Below are 21,041 nucleotides of genomic sequence, written 5' to 3'. Positions count from 1 at the left end.
CCCCTTTGCATAAATAAATATAAAAATTAGCTTGTCAGAAATTTCACACTGGACCAAACTTGCAAGTCACCACTGCCCAAATAACAGTCATGTCACATGAACCTGTGTCTCTGCTGCCAAACCCTGCAGGGCTTCAGGTCATTTGGGAGAGAGGAAGGTGAAACTTCTCTTCACGGAGGTGCTTCGTTCAGGTCGCACCAAACCACCCGCCTGTGTGGCCAGGTAGGGAGGGGACACAAAGGCCACCCCTCTGCTCCGTGGCCAGGAGCCCAACGACAGCCACTGCCTCAGGACCCAGGCCACGGCCGGCAGGCCCTGAGGACTGGCGCTGCCAGACAAGGGCTTCTGACAGCAGGGCTGGCCTCTGCTGCCCCGGACATGGCACTTGTGTGTCTATTTGCTTACGAAAAGAGATGACGTGGGCAGATTGAAGGTGAGACCTGCCTGAAGGCTGGGTCAATGTTCGCAGACATCCCTCCAAGAAACCAACTCACTTGCTTAGCTCCAGGCTTCTGGTCCATGGGTGTCATCCGTAAGGTTTTTGCCTCTTTTTCATACTGGCAGTAGTATTTCACCCAGGAGATGCCCAGTGCCCCTGCAGAAACACACAGGAAGCTGAAGTCAGAGATGGCGCCTTAGTTGGACACAGCCAGCAAGGCACGGCCGGCATTTCCCGCATCTCCAGGCTTCTCTGGGGATGGACACCGCCAGCCCTGTGGGGACACCTCCCTCATCAGCATCTCCACTGGCAAGAGCCAGGAGGAGGAGGGGAGGAGGAGGAGGGGAGGAGAGGAGGAGGAGAGGAGTGCAGGGCAGCAGCCGCCTCCAGCGCCCGCCCGAAACACTGCTGGTGAAAGGGCATTTGTGAGGCTCTGGTTGCACGCCAAGCTGGTTTGGCCAAGTGCAGCCAAAACCTACACTGGCAGGATCGTATGTGTCCTGAATGCTTGTTTCACACAGACACCACTATTTTTTCCTGTTGATGAAAACTTGGTAGTAAAGACAACAGCATCCCTAAAACTCTGTGAAGCTCCTACTTACATCACACTAGATTTATTGTCACTTTTTTTTGTGGTCTTACCTGAACCCCTTTATATGAAATACTCCAACGGATATTTTTTCTGTAATTTGTTTTTAAGTTGCAGTTGTCAGGAGGAACAACTCTCTTCGTACTTGATTTATAGGGGAAACACAGGCAGCAAACAGTCATTGGCATGCAGCAACATGCAATGTTTGTGGTCTAAAATTATTCTCTATGTGTTTTCTTTTAAAATCAGGACAAACGTACGTACAAATACATGTATAAATACATTTGTATATATAATAAACAAATTAACTGCTCACAAAGGAAGTTGTCTGTAGACTCAGAGGCCACAGCTCTACACACAGGCTTTTGTCTTGAGTGTTCATGTTTGCATGGCCATTGAAAGCTACAGTGAGTATTTGTAAAAGACTGAATTTGGTTTGATTTGATTCTGCACAGAATATCAAGTTTCACTCTCAGCAGCTTAACACTTCAGCTGTGCTCAGATGCCCTCAGAGACGCTGCGAGAGGGAAGCTGGGCAGGACACCAGATTAGTTTTGATAAAACACAGCCAAGGTGCAATCTGCCAGAGCTCCGATCTCTTCAGTGCTGCAACCGAGTAATAAATCTCATCTAATTTGAGCACAGGGCAATTAGCTCCTTGCTTACACGGCTCATGTAACCCGGAAAAAACTCTGTGCCACCGCTGAGAGAGCTGGCAGCTGAAGTTGCTGGTGATTCCCCATCCAGCACAGCTCACAGTGCTCCTCTGGCTAAAGCTGGCCTGGGCACAGGAGCCAACCAGGGGGGCTGAGCCCAGGCTTACACATTCTTTATCGCATTCAGGTGCATATAAAAACAATTACATTTCTCCTGAGTGTAGAGGTAGCCCTCAATGGTCGGCTGCCCAGGTAGCTTGCAGGTTAGGGGGGCTTCCTTCATCCTCTTCTTCAGGTCTTCCAGCTCCTCCCGTGTGCTGGAAAAATGATTCCTTGTCTGTTAAAAGAAAACAAGAAGTAGTACATTTGAACATAAGCAAAGAGCAAGCTCCAGGCCTTCCTGGTCAAATTTTAGGTGCTCTGGCAGAAATGAATCAGTCCCCAACATATAAAATGTGGAAGCCACTCCACAAATTCACCTGAAAACTCGAGTTACAAGAACACTGGGCTCTTAAAAATGATTGGAGAGACAAAGTTTAACATACCATGCATGGAAATGGTGCTGAGGAGTCATGACAGGGAGGAGACTTGTTCTTTCAATAAAAGAAACTTAGCACATTTTAAGGCTAGGTGGAGTGGAAGGAAGCACCTGAACTCCTCTTCACACCGTTGTTCAGGTAACACGTGTATTCTCCTACAAAACTAGGGCGTTGATTCCTCAAAAGATCATGCAACACTGCTTGGCATGAAATAATTTTTAGAGTCACGTCAACATGGGTTCAAAATCAAGGCATTTTTACGGAATGTCACTTAGACCAATTAATGAGCCAACAGCAAACTCAGCTTGGCACAGACTTGGCTGTTGTTCCATGGTAACGAGCGACATGAAAGACCGAGGATAAAAGAAACAGGGCACAGGTATTTTATCCCACGAGTATACTTAGCCAGTGGAGGAGTTTACCAAAGGAAGAAAGCTGACCTACTAACATCAAGATTGGAAGCCTTTTTAGAAGATGTCTTCAATTTCAACCTCATTAAATTGGAAGAAATTCTCAGGCTTGTTTATGCACAAGATTACATGATACCATTGCAACAGCCCTCTCAGACAGAACCTGTTATTTTTGAAAAACACTACAACAGCACCTGCAGACTCTCTTGTGCAGGACAGGAGAAAATATGCATGAACTGAGAAGGAAATAACTTTATCTGCACCTCCCACAATGCAAACATGGACAGTCTATTTTGCATGGAAAAGCCTAGTCATCGTTTAAATACAAATGAGAATAGAATTCACATGCAAAAAATTCTTCAGCCAGGCAGGAACTCACATTCTGCAGGCTGAGCTGAAGCTGCTGTTTATAAGGAAGGAAATCCTGCGTGAGCTCGACAGTCAGGTTGTTGTAAGTAAAGAGGCTGTGAAGAAAAGCCAGCACCTGTAAAGGAGAGAAGGACACAGATTACACTTCTCTGGTATATTTATAATCAGAGGAAAAAGATAGACAGGAAACAATTTCAGAAATTACATATAAAAATGTATTTTTTTTTTCTTACAATTTTGGAATGATGCAAGTTTTAGGATGACTTATCCACCACAATGTCCCTAAAGCCCAGGTCTACCACCCACACATCTCTTAATCAAACACATCCAAAATGACAGACACTGCTGGGAGAACAAGAGCAGATCTGCAGATTGCTCGTCTATGGGACTGACACGATCCCACACTCAACCGTGTCTGGTGACAGGGCAGAGCCACCCACCCAGGGCAGGGTCCCTATACGCACGACCTGGTACCACTGTAGCTCATGCCGTGCCAGGTAAGTGGACCAGATAACAGGTCTCTCCCTCTGAAGACAGCCAATGCTTACCAAACACAAGGTGTCCAAGATAATTCATAACAAGACCTCTAGCTACCTACAGTATCCAGTCTGTTGCTTAGTATCAACCTACAGACATGAGAAACAAGTCTGTGGCTTCACGGTGCTCCAGCTAAACTGCAGCAATCCAAGTGTGGAAGGTTAGCTCCTGCTCCATCACAAGACTCCCCAGAACCGAATCCAATCTGGTAACTCATCCCTTCCTCTGACTGTCAGCCAGTCAGCATACGTAAGCATCAAACAACATGGCCTGAAAGGAAAGGAAGCTCTCACTGGTTCAACAATACTGAATTTCTTGCTTTCCTGTACTTCCTGGATCTGGTACACATACTCGAGGGAGGACTCAAAGAAATTGTGTCTCTCTTTGTCAACCTGAAGGTCAGCCTGGAAGAGGGAGAGGTGAAAAAAACAAAATACATCACATGTAGCTTGACAGTATTTGACTAGCATTTGTCTGTCAGCCCACAAATAGTTCTGTCCTCACTTAGGAAAAAGCCTGCCAAAGGTGTCCAGCCCAGGATTTGAACACTTTGTGCAGAATCAGAAGACTGGAACATTGGCCATTTTTCTCAGGGCTGCCCTTTTCAGGCTCCCTTTCATTTACGGATCCAGAACCTCACCCCACTCTGCAAGGACAAGGCCTTCCCAAAGCATGTTTGTTATTTTAGCATAAGCTCCTTCTCCACCCACATCCCTGCACTGGTGAGGACAAGGCCACTGTCAGGATTCTCTCACCTGACTCCAGCTGCGACCTGCAACCAGCAACTCTAGAGCCGCAGCACCAGGCAGGACAACGTGACATGTCCTGTTACCATAGCTCTCACAAACTTTGCCTTGCAAAGATGCTTGGCAGGTTGATCTGACAACCAGTTTGACAGACTTGATTTGATCCAGCTCCTCTGATGTGGGCTGGCACAGCCAGGGTTTTCCTTTCTTGTTGCAACATGTTTGGTGGCAGCATCAGCTGGAAGGGAAAGCCCCCTCCTCCGCCTGCTGCTCACTGCCACCATGGGCATGCTGCCCCAACCACCCTTCAAACACCAGGAGCCAGCAGGAAACTAGGCTGGCAAAAATAATAATAACCTGTTATTTTTTCAGCAAGATCTGTTCCCCAAGCCAGGTGAAAGGCTGGCCAATCCCCAGCTGTGCCAGTATAACCCTTCACTGCCCTGTACTATAAGGGTGAGAACAAGCGATGATGATGCACAAAGCCACTACTAGCATTCACCACGCTAAGGAGAATGATGATCTTGATTTCCCTGGTCTCATCCAGAGAATCCAGGCTTTAGGTAGATTTAATTGCTTATCAATTTCAACTGGTTACTGAAAGGGATGATTTTCTCCCCTTTTTTAAGATCTAGAGCAGCTGGTGGTGTTGTTGCTTCTGGATGCAAGTCTGAAGGAACTCCATACACACCTCCTGTAATTGGGATTCCTTCTTTTTGGAAGACAAATGCAAATGGCGATCCAGCATGGAATAAAACTTCTCACCATCCTTCTCAAACTTCTTCTTTCTTTCCTGTAGATGCAAAAGTTGAAGCAGAACCAGCTATTGGCTTTTTCTAGGTAAGAACACACAACAACATGACCTTTTGCGCAATTCAGTGTTCCCATGGAAAACTTCTTATCGACCCAACCAGAACAGGAGGCCGCTTTACATCTGCTCTGCTTTCACAGTCCGTTGCCTACACTGGATTTACTTACACCTCAAGATTAAGTTCTGGCAATACTTGGTGGAACAGGCACTTGAATCATGTCAGCACTGTGGCAAAAGCCCCATCGATGAGGTATTGTTCCCCCTTTCACTCTCTTCAATGTGAAGTAAACAAGACATACTAATACATCAAAAACCTATTCACCATTTGCTAGTGTGCTGGTCACACAGCTCAGAAACAACTGGGCAAATACTTTAATGTCAAAGACATGTCCAGGATAAGAAAAGAATTGTCAAGAGTTTGGCAATTTTCTGTTTTGAAGCTTTTATCACGTGTTTCTGGAAAGTATCATAATGAAAGCAGAAGACTGGAAGGGTGAAACATGTAAGTCATCGTCTCTTTATCAGCAGTGGTGGAAAGAGAGATCACAAACCTTGCACTCAAAACTCATCCAAGTTTTACTGCATAGCGCCCAGCCCGAACACGGCCCAGGTGAACGCTGACTCAAACATGCCTGTTTTGCAACACACCATGTGAAGGCTTCACCTCTTGGAGGTCCCCTGCAGATGGTCTGGTTCTTACTGACCTATTGTGTATCCCAAACCTGCCTACCACAGGCATGCAAATATGAAGTCTGGACTGATTTGTTAAGAAAAAACAGACTTTGTAAAGGAACCACTATAAGAAAGAGTTGTTTGCACTGGCAAACCTGAAAGGGTAAATGAGAGCAGAAAGAGAAGAACAAAGAACTAAGAACAAAACCCAGAGAGAACGCAGGGAGGAGCTGAGGACCAGGCTGTTTGCTTATGCCTTCCAATGACTGTGAAACCACAGAGGACTGTGGCAACCAAGAAACAACCACGAGCAGGTTGACAAACACCCACATCAGATGGTAACTGAGCCATCAGTGATTGCTGAGAGGAGTTAAATTGCTAAAATAAGGAAATTCCAGCCTGGCAGCAGCCTCAATGCCAGGTCCAAGCAGCTGAGGACCACTGTATACGTACTACAGGGTATCTGTATGATACTCACATCCTCTGTCTGGCTTTTGAAAGCTCAAGAAAGTGGAAAGCAGATTTAGGAAATCCCAGCCTCCTGTGGAATTACTGTTATCTTTCAACGATTATCTACTAAAAGCGCTAAAATCCTGTTCTCTTGCCCTCATTCAGAAATTCACGAATAAGCAAACACACCCCAATGCCACCATGAAACAGAGCAGATGGATTCTGCCAGACTGCTGGACATCAGTTACTTTCTTCATGAATTCAGTAGTGACTGCCAAGTTTGAAGCTGCATTTCCTAAATAAAATCCTTCATCTTTCTTTAGTTGGTTCTCCTGACATGAAGTTTTGCTTCCCCATTCCACTTGCACAGACTATTCAGTCTGTCTAACGGGATGTCCTACACAGCATGATGCCTGGGGGCTCCCCAAAATGGTACTCTGGCTCAGCACGCTTAGCCCCCACCTAACCATCCGCTTTCTTCTCAGGCCCTTGCTCATAGCGGCTACTGCCACATTGCCTCTGGAAGAAGAAAGGTTATTTTCTGGTGGGCACCCACAGGGAGACACTCATACATTGTTTATTGGCGCACATGAAGCTTGCACAGCTCCCCACGTTACCCATTGTGGGCAGCAGCTGCCAGAGGAGGGCAAAGGCACTCACACGCAAGAGCTGGGTCAGGTTTCCTGGCAATAGCCACCCCAGCCTTTGCTGCAGCAGCAGCCTGCCGTCAGCACCCTGGCTTATGTCAGTGGACACCAGTTCCTTAGAGGCACCTCAGACAAAGGGTGGACAGGTAGTACTGCCAGCTGCCTTCCTACGAAAAGGATTTCTTACCCCACAAGAGAATCTCTAATCCTTGCACATTGCTTTTGTGAAAGCACAGTTACCATGGAAAAATACAGAGGCACCAACTCAAATATCCCTGCTTACATTTAACTGGAGTAGGGCAGACTTGGACCAGCAAACCTTTTCACCCCAGTAATTATACCTACTGCCCTACATAGACCGTGTAACTACAAGACCCCTGCAGGGAAGCATATCTTCTGGCATCATCCTCTGCAACATCAGGCATACAGTAACTCCATGTTAGCAAATTCATGCCTCAGAATAAAAAGAGATCCCTATCAAATCCAGAGGAGCAGAGAGTCCTCCGAGAGTGAAACCTAATTTAAGCAGCACTGCAGTTGCAGAGCCGGTGCCAGGAAGGACTGTCAAAACAAAACACCACCCTCGTGACTAACAACACCCTGATAAGCAAATCCAAACCCAGAGAGAAGCAACAGCACTTGCGAAGCAGCAGTTACCATGTCTGTAAGGTCACAATTCTGGATTGTCTGTGCCGTTAGATGCCACATCTAACACAGCCAGGAACCAAAGGCTTGTTTTCATTTCTGTAACGAGGGGTCACCAAACAGCAAGGCCACCGAAGCGCAGTGAAAAGCAGCTGCACCGAGTGCACTGGCGGCCGACGCAGTGCTGCAGGTCCGCAGCTCACACCTCTCCTGCTGCAGGCTTCTTGCATCTCAGAGAGGATGGCTGTGCTGGCAGCAGGTCCCAAAATCCCCCTGGTGACAGAAAGCTAGCTCTGAACCCAACCGACAAGAGCCCACCTAAACCCACAGAGGTGGCACACAGAAGTGGTCTCTCAGCACAGCAAGGGATGGTGCCAGCCCCACTCCTCAGAGGACCCACAGGCAAGCAGCTGAAGGTGCAGCAGCAGAGGGGCTGAAGCACACGCCTGCGCTTGAGGCACCGCTCCAGGCATCCTGTCCTGCCTCTAGATGCTGGCAAACTGCAAGCGTAGGGTGACTCAGCCGTCCCCACCCTGGTGGAGCAGCCATGGAGGACAGCAGCCACGCTCCAGCCCAGAGCAAGGACCAACCTCTCCTACCCTCTGCCATTTGCTCTGTGCCTGGGCGGCTGCTTATCTGCCCCAGGAGCTGGGGGAAAGCGCGGGGTGAGGGAGCAGGGAGCAGCTGCCCACTGGAGCCTGGTGCTGCCGTGGCCAAGCATGGCAGAGCCTGCGGGCAGGGCAACAGTGCTGGGCAGGGCAGGGGGATGTGCCTCTGGTTTCAGCAGCCTGGGAGTGCATGGCTCCTGGGAGATAAGCATCTCGTCCCCAGGAGAGGTGATGTTGCTATGGGTGGCCATGGTGCCCATGCAGATGGCCGCAGGACCACAAGCCTGCAAGGAGACCATGAGCTGTGGGTGGCCATGGTGCTTGTGCAGATGGCCACAGGACCACAAGCCCACAGCTGCAGGGCAGACCATGAGCTGGGACCCACGCAGCAGCTCTGCCTCCACCTCACATGGGCAGCACCTTGCAGTAGGACATGGCCTGTCCTGCAGCAGAGGGTTATCTCTGCAGTGGAAAAGATAGGCGAAAAGAAAGAAAAAGCCTGAGGGGCAATGAAGAGCTTTTCCTGCTGCAGGAGCTCAGAGGCCAGCCAGCAGCTCCTTCAGGGAGTGCATCCTCCTCTGCCAGCGCCCATGGGTGGGCCAGGGCACGCAGCCATGCCAGCAGTGCAGAGTGCCAAGCTCTCCCTGGGGATTGACGGGATCAGAAACGATGGCCAAGATGGACACCAGTGTGTGAAGCATAGCGCGCTCCTGCAGGAGAACTGCTGTGCAGACAGGAGCACAGTGCAAAACAGCATTTTTGGCCACCAAAAGGGGGCTTGCCAATCACTTCCAACTCTGGCTAATTAACATATAACGGAAAAGCAGAAGGATGAACTACAAATCCCTCCCAATTGTCAAGCCAAGGCTTCTAACAGCTTGTTGGCTGCTGAACAGAGCAAGCCAAGACAAAAAAAACAACACAAAAACCCCATGCAGACTGAAGCACAATCTGGAAACAGAAGCACAAATTAGTTCCTCATGAATATCCAGCAAAGGACAGCACTACCTTCCCACTAACATTTGCAAAGTTTGAGATGCCACCCAACTTTCATTTATTTGCTCACCAAAAGAAACCAAGCCAATTCCACCTGAATGCAGGCAAAGCCACGCAGCAGTGAAGGAGGGTGCCGCTCAAAAGCTTCGCTCTCTAAGCTTCGGCAGATGCTGCTTTAACCAGAAATGTGCAGGAGTCCTCGGAAAAGCACAGGCTGCCCAGTCCCATGGTCGACCCACCAGCAGCTTCGGCTAGCTCTGCGTGTGCGGGGTCCTGCCCTGCACACCGGCTGCTGCTGCCAGGAACAGGGCAAAGCTGGAGCCCCTTGGCAGCAACTCAGTTGAGCAACAGATGGAGCAGCCAAGGACTGCAGGGAGAGGGGCAAACAGACTTCCCAAAACTCTCCCTTAACCACTAGTTACTAATTAGGATCCTCTGAAATTCCTGTCCTAGAAGAGGCAGAGTGAGCTGCAGGCAAGGAGCTCAGGTCACGTGGCTACTTCTCCTTAAAGAAAAACAAAACAAGACACACTTTGCCTGCTGGGAGCCTCCACTTCTGAACACACCTGCAGGGGTTTGGGCAGAGGATCAGTGCCCAGCAGGATGTGCAGCAGGCCACGAATGGGAGATGGGCGCCCAGCCGGTGCCAAGTGCTCCCAAAGCTCCCCTCTGCCTGCCTCTGCCTGCACATCCCTGTCCCCGCTGCCTCCTCAGAGCAAAGCTGCAACCTGGCTCTGAGTAGAGCCTGGGAAACACCACACGTTCAAAGCCCATAAATATTAAATTAAGCCGCTTCTGCTGTGTTTCCCGCCCCAGTACACTCTGTTTTGATGCAGGCAACAATAATTCTGCTGAAATCACAGCAGAGCTACCACACTCACAACATGGACGCCCAGTAACGAACACAAATGTGTTCACCATCACTTGATAAAGACGACAGCACCAAACAAATTCCAGCCCCGAATAAGTTTGGGGAAATCACAAGCTGTTGCTGGAGTGGAGCTGAAGGAGCGAGGTGGGCGGCAGGTTCTGCGTTGGCTTGCAGCCTTGTCTGGCAAACGGCGGAGGGAAGAAACTGGAAAAAGATAAATATGTTCCTATGGAAAATAATACTTCATGCCTGAGTTTAACTAATTTTTATGATGCATCAACAGTTAATACAACAAAAGACAATTTCTAAAAACTAAAGAGCTCTTGAGGGGCATAGAAAGAGCATTTCTATGAAACTACACTCAATTTAGCCTGGTCTTATTCCCTCACCCACTGCATCCTCTCAAATGCTCCTTAGATCTTGCTCCCACAGAGAGGAAAGCAAGTAGAAGTTACTGTCCTCCCTTTCTTTTAAAACTATTATTAATGAAATATTAATAACAGAATTAACTAAGTGCTTTTAGGAATACATGTCATCTCCTACGTAAGAACTTTTTGAAAAACACTGCATTTATTCAGCTTCCCAGAGCATAGTAAACATTCCTCCCTCAGCTTACAATGAGTCCAAAGAAGTTTTTCCCCTCTGACTGTTTTGTTCTGCATTGTGTTTTCATTTTTGTTTTGTTTTGTTTTGTTTTGTTTTAAAAAAAGTTTTCTCCTTCCAAGTGGAACTGGAATGAAGCTTCTATTCAAATCCTCCTAAACTTAATGACTGCAGCAAGGCTCTTAATGGCAGTACCCCAACCCCAGACCAGAGCTTGCCCACAGTGTGAGCTGAAGCCACGAACGTCAGCTAATGGGAAATGAAAAAGTAGACTACCCCATGTGCTCTCTCCCTTAAGCGATGCCTGCACCTCCCTGATACCATCTGTGCCCTTCCCTGCGCTCGCAGCAGTCCTGATTTCACTGGTTCCTTTACACACTCACCAAATCAGCCAGGAACTCTCACTGGCTCTTCTGCTTTCAAGCAGAGAAAGGTGCCAGGGCCAGGGCTGAGAAAAGAGTCAGCTCAGGGGATCCCAGATCCTCTGCTTTTATTCCTGATGTCTATATATTCCTGATGTCTATACATACCAACGTTTACCCACGAGTCACGGGAAGAGCAACGAACGCACGTGTCTGCAGCTAGCAGGGGAAGGTGGCTGGAGGGGGGCAGCTGTAATGGGTCCTAGCGACACCCCGGGGGCTGGCCTGTGTGGGAGCACATCATCTGACAGACGAGACTCCATTCATCCCTGGGAAAACGGGTTAATGCAGACTCAGATGTCTTAGTCAGACTGACTGGCTGCTCTCCAGCCAGAGTCATCACAAAGACCCAATTCAAAGGCTCTTCCTATCTGGCTTCAGCATCTCGCAAAGAGAACAGAAAACATCTCACAGAAGGCGACTCTGCCAAAATATGGGAAATGAAGCAGAGGGCACAAATTCTCTGTGTCATGTCTCCGGTCTGCTCCACAGCCTGGCCCCGGCCTCTCTCCCCCTGGTGTAAATCAGGAAGGATCTACTCAAGTGATGCCAGTCAGTGGAGGCACAGCAGAAATGGAGAGAGACCCCTCGCTGACAGAGCACCATTGTGAGGGGACCTCATTTGTATTTCACACATTCTGCTGAAGGATGCGAATGACCCAGAGGAGTTCTGCAGGCTGGCAAGTGAAGGAAGGCTTTGTGCCCGAGGCGATACCCAGAGAACGCAGCCCAGCGGGACCCGGGCCAGCGAAGTAGCGCGGGCTCCTGTCAGGAAAGTATCGGAGGTGAGAGCAAGGGTCTGGAGCAGGCTGGGGCTCACTCTGAAACTCGCATCCACTCAAGGCTGTGGGGCAGTGTTGGAGAAAGCGTTACCTCCCCGTGCAACCCGTCAGTTGGGTGTGCCTGCAAATGCGGTGGGGTGCAAAGCGTTCCCCTGCACGCGAGCATTTCTGCTGAGCCATGGTAGAGCCCTCCTCTCACTGAGATACCCTGACACCTTTGCAGTTCCTGTTCCTCCTAAGAAACAAAACCCAAAGCCAAGCCACCTGCAACGAATCCCTACCCTCTGCCACCTCTCTTAACTGTGTCCTGCCACAGTCGCTGCCCGACGCCTCCACCCAGAGTATCCTGCCCCGTCAGCAGGGACCGAGGAAGGACTGTAGGCTGCCAGGTGAATCCGTGTCAGCACTCAGAGCCCCCCGCTGACAGGGCTACGGCACCAACCATGCCAAGACACATGTCTGCCAGCCAGGCACCAGCGGCACCAGAGCAGGAGGCAGGGTACGTGACCCATGGGCGGGAGGCAGCACGGCTCTCGGAGCAGAGAGCACTCCAGGCTGTAGACAAAGTAATCCTCAGACACCTTAAGGGCTACCCGAAAAGAAAACAGCCTGAAGGACACTTTAATACTGTCACAGCCTGAAGGACACTTTAATACTGTCATCTAAAAATTTGCAGACTGTTGCCCTCTTGACTTAAGTGTTCCATAAACACAGAGAGGAAAAATAAAGTTGACCTTGTCCCCACAACTCTTTTCTAAATACATGCTGGCCCTGCTGTTAATGCAGGCAGATCAATCCTGGGGGAATTTTCTCTCAGCCCTGGGCAAGTCCATGTGCTCATAACACAGAGGTCTGCTGCAAAACCCGATGGCAAGGAGGCTTTCCCTGGAAGCGCAGGCAGCTTTGCCAGCACGAGACCGACGGCCGTGGCCGCTGCCTTCGCCATGCTCATGCTGCTGTGGCTTCTCAGAGAGGCGTTCTACACGCACCGTGTACAGGGGGATTCTGCAGGGCAGGATCGTGATCAAGTATCGTTCCTCAAATCCTGTATTTATTAAACGTCAAAGACTCCAGATGGGCTGGGCTGAATCCAAGCCCCAAGTGTTCTCCAAAACATCTCCATTTCTGAGCTGGTTCAGAGCCAGCCCCATTTCAAGCTGCTGCCGAGTAATGTGGAACCTGGACTCCTTGATAGCAGACAAGGGAAAAATAATCTTCTCTGCTCAACATGTGCAGGATTTGCTTTTTATAGTTTGTTTCTTCAAAAGTTTGGTCCATCTGAAAGACTCATTAGATGCTTTATTTAAATATTTCATAACAAAAGCCCTATGACTATAATCAAGTTCTGACTGCTGGCCTCTGCTCCTCTCCCTCTCTCTCTCCCTCCTGCTCTAACACACACTTACCCAAAGAAAGTATTTTATTCCCAACAGCACTGAATGAACAAAGGGGAAAAGAGAGAAAGAAGCAAGAAGTATCTCCTGATCACTGGTCGAAACAAGCACTCCTTGATCAGGATGGAGACAGTGCTGGAATTAGGCCAGAAGAGAACGCAAAGAATTCAGGAAAAGGTTTTGGAGCCTCTTATGATTGAAAAATCAGACTAAGAGTCACAGCACGGACTCTCTTGTGCCAGCAATTGAAAGGCAGCATTAGATGGGGAAGTTTCTGAAAGCATGAAGTCGAAAATGAGTACAACAATTGTCTACTTTAAAAAAAAAAAAAACAACAAACAAACAGGAAAAAAACCTGAATTCAAACATAGAAAACAAATCTGTTTGCATTAAAAATAAATAAACAAACAATCAAGCCTTACCTTGGTGAACCCTATTTGCTCCTTCCGAAAGTTTTCCAAAGGTTTGATCAGCAAATCACTAGCATTTTGTACCTACAGCACAAAGAAAGAAACAGTTTAATTACAGGACATGGATTCATTTTCTCCTAAAGAGAGGCTGAGCAGAGCTAGAAGCCAAGAAATCTGACTCTTAACATCTCTGACTTGCAAACTTAGTCTCTCTCTGTAAGTGAAGTCACTTCACCCATCCATATCTGCGTTTCCCTGTCTGTACTACACAGAAAACCCCAATCATGGCACACAAGGTTTTGGGGACATCCTGTAAATGACAGCCAGGCTTTCCCCAGCCTGCCCCCAGCCCTGTGCCACAGGCTGTGCTAAGGCAGGACGATCCCAACAGTGACAGCACCTCCCACCCATCCTGTTTTAAGAGAACCACTGCCCCTGTTGGACACAGGAAGGCTGGGAGAACTGCGTGTTCGAAGTATGCTGGCTGCTGGGTGAGCCCTCACGAGGAGCAGCCCCAGGAGGCAAGGCTACTTGTTTATCACTCTGAGAAGCACAAACCAGAACAAATATCTTCTCAAAGCACACTGGAGACTGCTACTTCAGCTCAGCTAAGCCCCTGCCCGCAGCGAGCTGCCCTGCCTGCTCTAACGGGAGGGAAGGGAGCAGAGATGTGCTGCTGCAGCTGCTTCCCCTCTGCTACCAGCTCCTCTGTTCTGGACACGTTCCCCGAAATGATCCCTTCCACCCACTCACCCACTGTGAAAGGAGGCATTGTACCTGGGATGTAATAAATATCTTACTGCTTTCCTCCAGCCTCTTACTGGTTACCTCCCATCCCCTGCCCGCCTGCGGACCTGCAGAGTGGATGGTGGCATCACACCGGTGCAGCCACCCCTGCGGCGCTGGCCCAGTCAGCAGCCTGGCACAAGCTCCGACTGCTGCACGAGGCAGAGGAAAGCAGAGCCAAGCAGCACATTCCTGGCATGCTGTAAAAGCTCTCTACCGTGCCCAACCTTCGTGTTTTTCCTGGAACTAGGAGTGAAACGGGAAGCCAACACTCACTTTGGAGGAGCTCTGGAGAGGCAGAGGGCACAACGAAGTGGGAGACCAAAGGCACCACATTGCCCTGCAGGAGCTGTGCCAGCACGAGCAGGGGCACAGGGGGACCCGCGTGCTTGCACCCAGCAAAAAACGAAGCTCAAAATACATCTTGCTTCTTATTCTTTCACCACAAAACCAGCTTGTTACCAGCTCAAATACACCTGGCTCTGCAGAGCAAACCTGCTGCAGATGGCAAGGTCCTGGGGCTCTGTGACTGCCTGGCATGCAGGAGAGGTCCAGGACACTGCATGGGACAACCTCTTCTGCTCTCCACCCAGCACCTCCCCTTTGCTGCTCAGGGCTCATGGTGATGGCACCACGGTCCAGGTGTGGTACAAAGCACAATGTTCCCAGTGCTCCCAGCTTCCCTCCGATGGGAAGCTTCACACCAAGGTATGTGGTGCCATTTGGCCGTGACTTAGCATTTAAACATTGTGATGACGCAGTAACTACCAGAGCACAGTTCAGATCATCTTACCATCATGGACCTCTCTAGCTCTACCTCATGGAGCAGCTCTGCGAACTCCTTAAAGGACTCGGCTGTAAAGAAAAGAAGAGGCTGGTCAGCGGAGCTGGGACGTGGCACCGGAGCATGGGACACATGCAGGGGTGCCCGGATTTGGCTGCACCCCCAGCATCACCATCTAAAGGCTGGCCAAAAAACAGAGAAGAGGTGGCCCCTTTTGCAGAAACCAAGCCAGACAAGGCCATAGGCAAAGGCTGGCCACGAGGGGTATTTATTTACGCACTGTAGAGGAGGGACTCCTGCCCAGAAAAACGGGGAAGAGAACACCCTGGGAAGGGAAGATGAAGTTAATTAGCTTTCATTAGGAACTGCACTGCAAAGCTGGTAAGGCAGGCGGCAGGGAAGAGGCAAAGGATGGGAAGAGGCAGCCACTGGCACCAGGGACCGCTGTGGGACAGGGTCTGCCACAAAGCGGAGCTGCGGGCAGGACAGGGCTGCCGGCAGTGCCCGAACAGGCCCAGCACCTGTCTGAGCTGGGAAGAGCTGCAGGTGCTTTCCAGGGCCAAGACAAGTTTGTAAAATGAAAACAGCCCAGAATGACCAAGATTTTGTTCAGTGACAAGAAGCACAAAGTCCATGTACCTATGAAGGAAAGGCAGCAGGTGTAGAAACACTCACAGACATTGACACCACTCCCCAAAATGTTAAAAATTAAACAAAAAGATCTTGTTGATCAGCACTTTCTTGGAGTCCCAAGTACAATAAAAATAAAATGAAACCTTTCCTTTAACAAACTGAAACAACAATGTTTATTTGGCCTGGGGCGGGGGGAAGAGCCTAGGTAGGAGTAGTTGGCCCTCCCCACATCAACAGGGTTATCACTGAGAGGGAACACTCAGCCTTTCTCTCCGCCCACCAAAGGAGAGCACGGGAAGGGCTAAATTTGTAGCAGGGGAGAAAACCTCTCTCACCAAAAGAGCACTAACAGCACTGAAGTGAGGAGTGCTGCAAAAGTCTCGGTTCTCCGGAAGGCTGTAAGACAAGGCTGGGCAAATATCTGCCTACGCATACAGCATGGCTGTATGCTGAATGTCTGCAGGGAATAATCCCATTGCCCCAGCGTGCATGGGAACTTCCTGGGAGTCAGCTGGGAAAGGTTCCCACACCTTCCAGCTGCAGGAGCAGCACCCTGCTCGGCTCACAGCTCAGACAAGTCCTGCGGGCCTCATGCTAAAACCATGCACTGTCATGCGTGAAGTACAGAGCGACTTTGTAAAACCAACACAAGTTCTTGTGCTTGCAGCTCAGACCCTGCACTCACTGGGAAGCACGCAGAGATGCTTGACCACTGCTGAGCAATTTAAAGACTGTCTGAGAACAAACCAAAGAACCTCAGAAGTGCCCGGCTGACACCAGAGCTCTTGAGCAGGGCGGCATCCAGAGCTCCAGCACGCCTGGCTTGGCAGGGGTAACACACGAGGGAACAAATCAGGTGGACAGCAAGGCATGTACAGCAACAGCTCATCCCGCAGATAAGGGGAGAGGACACACTTGTGCTCTATCTGCAAGCCGAGGGCCCTCTCCCCTCATCCACAGGCGGTACCTCAGCAGAAGTACCTGTCCTTCTGCTCAAAACCAGCTGTAATGCTGCTGCACAGCCAGTGAGTATGAGCTGCCAGTGTTAGAGGATTCACTCTGCAGTTGCTGAGACAGACACAAAAGAGAAAAACCACAGCCTCGTGACACAGTCCCTCAGCTGGCATCATCAAAACGTAACTATCTTGATGAGTCAGTAGCTTCTGAGTTCTCTTCCAGAGCGAGGGCTTCAAAGCCCAGCACATGCAATGCCCTAATAGTTTATTATGCTCGACCACAGGGCTGACATGCTGCCTTTCACTGTGGTTACTCAGGATGATGTGAAACCTGAAGTGCACAGAGGCACCGGGAGCCTGAGCCAGGAACAGAATTATCCATGGGGAGACAGAGAAGCCAGCCTTGAACTTACAGGGAAAATGTCAGCACCTAAAATTTTCACTAGATGTTTTTTTTCTTGCTCTACAGGAAGAGTCCAGGCACACATTTCCTGGCTGCAGTTGCAGAGCAACCCACTGAATTTGTCCTTGCACTGCAAACATGTGGCTCAGGCTACACCCTGCTGCCAGACCAGCAGGGTCCAGGAGCACTGGGGTAGCCCTGTTCTACTAGCCTGGGTCAACACTCGCAAACCCTTGCAGAGTAGAACAGGGAGGCTGCCTGCAACCGCTGCCTGCCAAGCCACACCTGGGAACTGCCTGGGAGTGACTCAGCTGTCCACAGCCAGAAGCATGCCAGGAACATCAGCTGCTTAAAACCAGAGCATTTCAGGTTCCCGTGTCTGGGAGGGAGCAACACGCCATCTGATTTCATTGCTCCGTTCATCTCTGAAGAGCTGCTGACTCGGGTCCTGTGCGGGTGACCAGCAGCCACTGTGTAACGCGGGCGTGTCTGCAACTATTAACATCCCTGGGGAAAAGCACTGCTCACAACAGACAGCATCAACACAGCGCCTGTGTCCTGACTCACGCTTGCAGTGTTCAAAGCCACCGCCTGACATGCAGGGGTGTCAGCCTGCTGCCTGCCTACAGACGGAAAGAAGTGTGCCATTAGCTATACATACAGATCAAACATGTTCCCTAAAGTACGACAAGAAGTGCTTGTGAATGTTTTGCTTCATTCCCATATCCTGCACATCAAATGAGCTCCTGTGCTCCCACGCATCCTTGCAGGAGATGGAAGCTGCTACGGAGATGTCAACGCCCTACTGCTGTTTCAAGAATACGGGAAATTTGCAAAGCAGCTCGGCCCCATCAGGTGCTGCAGGGTTTAGTGTAGGAGGAGGAATACAGCACAGGCTTTTTCATAGGGAAACCAGGGACCTCTTCTTGAAAAAGCAAACCAAATATTTCCAACAAAAACAGAAATAGGGAAATGCGCTCGTTTCACCACAGAGCGTTTTACATTTGCTGTGATCTCTCCTTGCTCTCCTCCGCCCACGATCCCTCCATTCAACCTCTGCCACTGCCAGCAGTCTTCCTTGCCGCACCAGCTCACTGTAGCTCTGCCGCACTGGTTCACAGCTGGCAGGCTCTGCTTCCCTCCCGCGACCAGCACGTGGAGGCAGGCGGAGAAGCAGCGCAGGGGCACAGGACGTTGGAGCTTTGTCCCTTCCAGCCGAGAGGAGGGACACTCATTTCCTTGGGTGGCTGTTTGCTTCAGATCCCTCTGCTCCCTGGAGGGGCATTTAATAAGGCAACTTTTCCCCCTCCCTTATTCAGCATCTCTATTGCCATTAGATTTGGAGGCTGACTCATTGCTGGTGGGTTTCACCTAAAGACCTTCCATAAAGGAAATCAGATTTTGAAGGGCAAGCTGCAATCTGCTTTAAATAAAACAACTCGAAGAACAGGCTTTACTTCCTTCCCCTTTCAGTGATGGCCGAGAGACCTGACATCAGCAATGTAACAGTTGCAGCTGCTCTTCAACAAGAGCCTGACAACAGCTTTTTTTTTTTTGTTCTTTTTTTTCTACATGCAGCCCCCAGGAGCAGCCTGGCTAATGCCCTGTGCCCCCCGCCACAGGCAGTCCCAGCCCCTCAACCCAGGCAGGCGCCCCCAGGGTTTTGTCCCATGGGCTAGGGTCAGACCCTTGGAGGCTGGAGGATCTTGTGTTATCCCTCCCGCCAGCTGCCAGCCCTGCCACCACCGCAGCACCCACAGCCCTGCACTGGCCACTCAACAGCTCTAGCTAAGCTACGAGCAGGATTAATTTGAAGAGCACTTGGGTTTAGGGCATTTAGGTCATTTGTATTAGCTCCCTGGGTGCAGCTGGCAGCTGTGTAACCTGCACAGTTGCACTGGGCTGGCAGGGACGTAAAATGGCTTCAGAACTGCTAATCCTGAAACAGATGTGAAGGGAGTAGTACGACACTTGTGCCACAGGCTCCCCTGCTGCAAAGGCAGAGACCTGTGATCATTCTTCCATATGACAACACATGCAGCAATTCATTTTTCCCAGCAGTTTACAGCCTGGTCCCTTTCCCAGGGCAGCATGGGGCAGCTTTGTTTTTGTAAGGCTTTTTCAGCAGAGCAAAGGCAGCTTGAGGAGCATCGCCTGCCTGGAGTAGGAGATGTGGCCGATGCTCAGCGCCACACATGTTCCCACCCCACCTGCAACACTGGAACGTGGGACTTGCTGGTAGGCCAGCACTGCACCACCGTCCTCCCCACGGCCTGGCAGCATGGAGTAGGACTGGAGCCATGGAAAACCTCGCAAATTATCCACTGAATTTGGAATGTCAAACTCTACACGTGAAAGTTCAACTTCGTAAAATATGCTATGGAATGGCTGACTGGCATCTGAAGAACTTGTTTCCTGACGCTGTTTAAAAAACACTGGCACAGGCAAATTCCTATGGTAGGAGAGACTTTCTCAGTTACTGAGAGTTTGTATCAAAAAGAAAAAAAACTTACCAATATTAATCTCATCATCCGTTAGTGTGTCACCAATAAAGTCGAACTGAAAGGATTGCAAAGTCTGGGAGAATTTCTGCACTGCCGAGGAGTAACCTGGAAAAGGACAGAACAATAAGGCTGTGTATTTTTGCAATTGTTATGCAGAAGTGGCAAGTCTTAGAAATACAGCCTGAGTGGAACAAAACCACAGCAGAGGTGGTTAGAAAAATCCATAGGCATCATGAATTTAAGCACTTCAGAAACCGTTGCAATGTTAATAACCATTCAAGGTTGCAGACAGTATTTGGGTTTTTATTTTTTCTTTCTCAGTGTGGTTGAAAATGCTTCTGCAATACTAATGGAAGCCCTGGATTGTACAAACAGACAATCAATAGCCTCATGTCCTGCTATGTACAGGAAGAACCAACACATTTCTCCCGCAGGAAAACATGCAGCTGCAAATACAGCATTCACCCCTGCTGCAGGAACACAGACATCAGAGAAGCAGGCATCCCCAGTGCTGTGCATGCATCGGCACCGCTCCTCGGAACACGGAGGCTGTCAGACAGGCTTGTCGCTGTTCAAAGGAATTTCTTCCATTATAAGGGAGAAAAATCTGTAGAGTCAGAAAATAAACGTGGGGAAAAGAATAGGACTTAATAACTCTCCCCCTTCAGAGGGTCACAGATAAAAACAGGCCCTAAGAGAAGCACGACAGCACCACAGCTGAGCGCGGGGAGCCAGGGGGCTCAAGCTGTGCCCGTCAGTGTGTCTGCAGACGGCCCTGGGACCTGCTCCTGGCCCGCTGGTGGAGAAACGTTCAGTCTTGAAGGAAAGACACTTCCTGATAGTGGTCGGTAGCTCAGCCAAAATTATTTTGGGACTTTCCAGTGAAGTTTCTAGCCAAAAGGATCCTTTGTGTCTTTGCATCCTGTGCGGCTGCTTCACAGCTTTGTCAGTGGCTCCCTTGTGAAGGAGTCTGCTGACACCAGCAGAGGAGCTGTGGCCGGGACAGGGCAGTTATGATGCAGCAGACCCCAACGCCAACTTACCCACCTAGTGACAGCGGTGGCAGCCACCAGCAACACTTCACTGCAGGAGAAACCACGTCCTTCTGCTGGTGGAGCACAACAGGAATATGTGATGGATTTGACAGACCCACAACAACCACGTCTTCCTGCACAAAGTTATGTGCTTCTTAGGGGATTAGTCTTTCTCCAACAGCAAGTACCCTAGACACACACAGAAGGAGGCTGAACTTGCCTGACCTTAGGGAATAGGATGTAGACAATAAAACAAAAGCAAAGGAATAATTTTATACTTTGATTTACGTTGCTATTTTCTCTAATTTTGACTCCAGCTATAGGCACAGTTCCTTCGTGGGGGTG

General features: G+C 49.7%; 1 protein-coding gene across 1 annotated transcript in view; it reads right to left on the bottom strand.

Annotated features, from left to right (window-relative positions):
• The window catches only part of OPHN1 (oligophrenin 1), a 63,612-nt gene that overhangs the window by 23,816 nt on the left and 18,755 nt on the right, over positions 1-21,041 (bottom strand). Inside the window, exons 2-9 of the mRNA XM_086470441.1 lie at positions 19,672-19,767; positions 15,176-15,237; positions 13,609-13,680; positions 4,977-5,078; positions 3,833-3,943; positions 3,013-3,117; positions 1,892-2,021; positions 495-595 (exon numbers count right to left, since the gene is read on the bottom strand). Coding sequence (XP_086326567.1) covers positions 495-595; positions 1,892-2,021; positions 3,013-3,117; positions 3,833-3,943; positions 4,977-5,078; positions 13,609-13,680; positions 15,176-15,237; positions 19,672-19,767 — 779 coding nt within the window. The remainder of the gene's footprint in view (positions 1-494; positions 596-1,891; positions 2,022-3,012; positions 3,118-3,832; positions 3,944-4,976; positions 5,079-13,608; positions 13,681-15,175; positions 15,238-19,671; positions 19,768-21,041) is intronic.

Source organism: Leptosomus discolor, chromosome 9 (genome assembly GCF_034619465.1).
Source record: "Leptosomus discolor isolate bLepDis1 chromosome 9, bLepDis1.hap2, whole genome shotgun sequence".
Lineage (NCBI taxonomy): Eukaryota > Metazoa > Chordata > Aves > Leptosomiformes > Leptosomidae > Leptosomus > Leptosomus discolor.
Note: the sequence above shows the minus strand (reverse complement) of the source record. Positions and strands in the feature narration are given on the sequence as shown.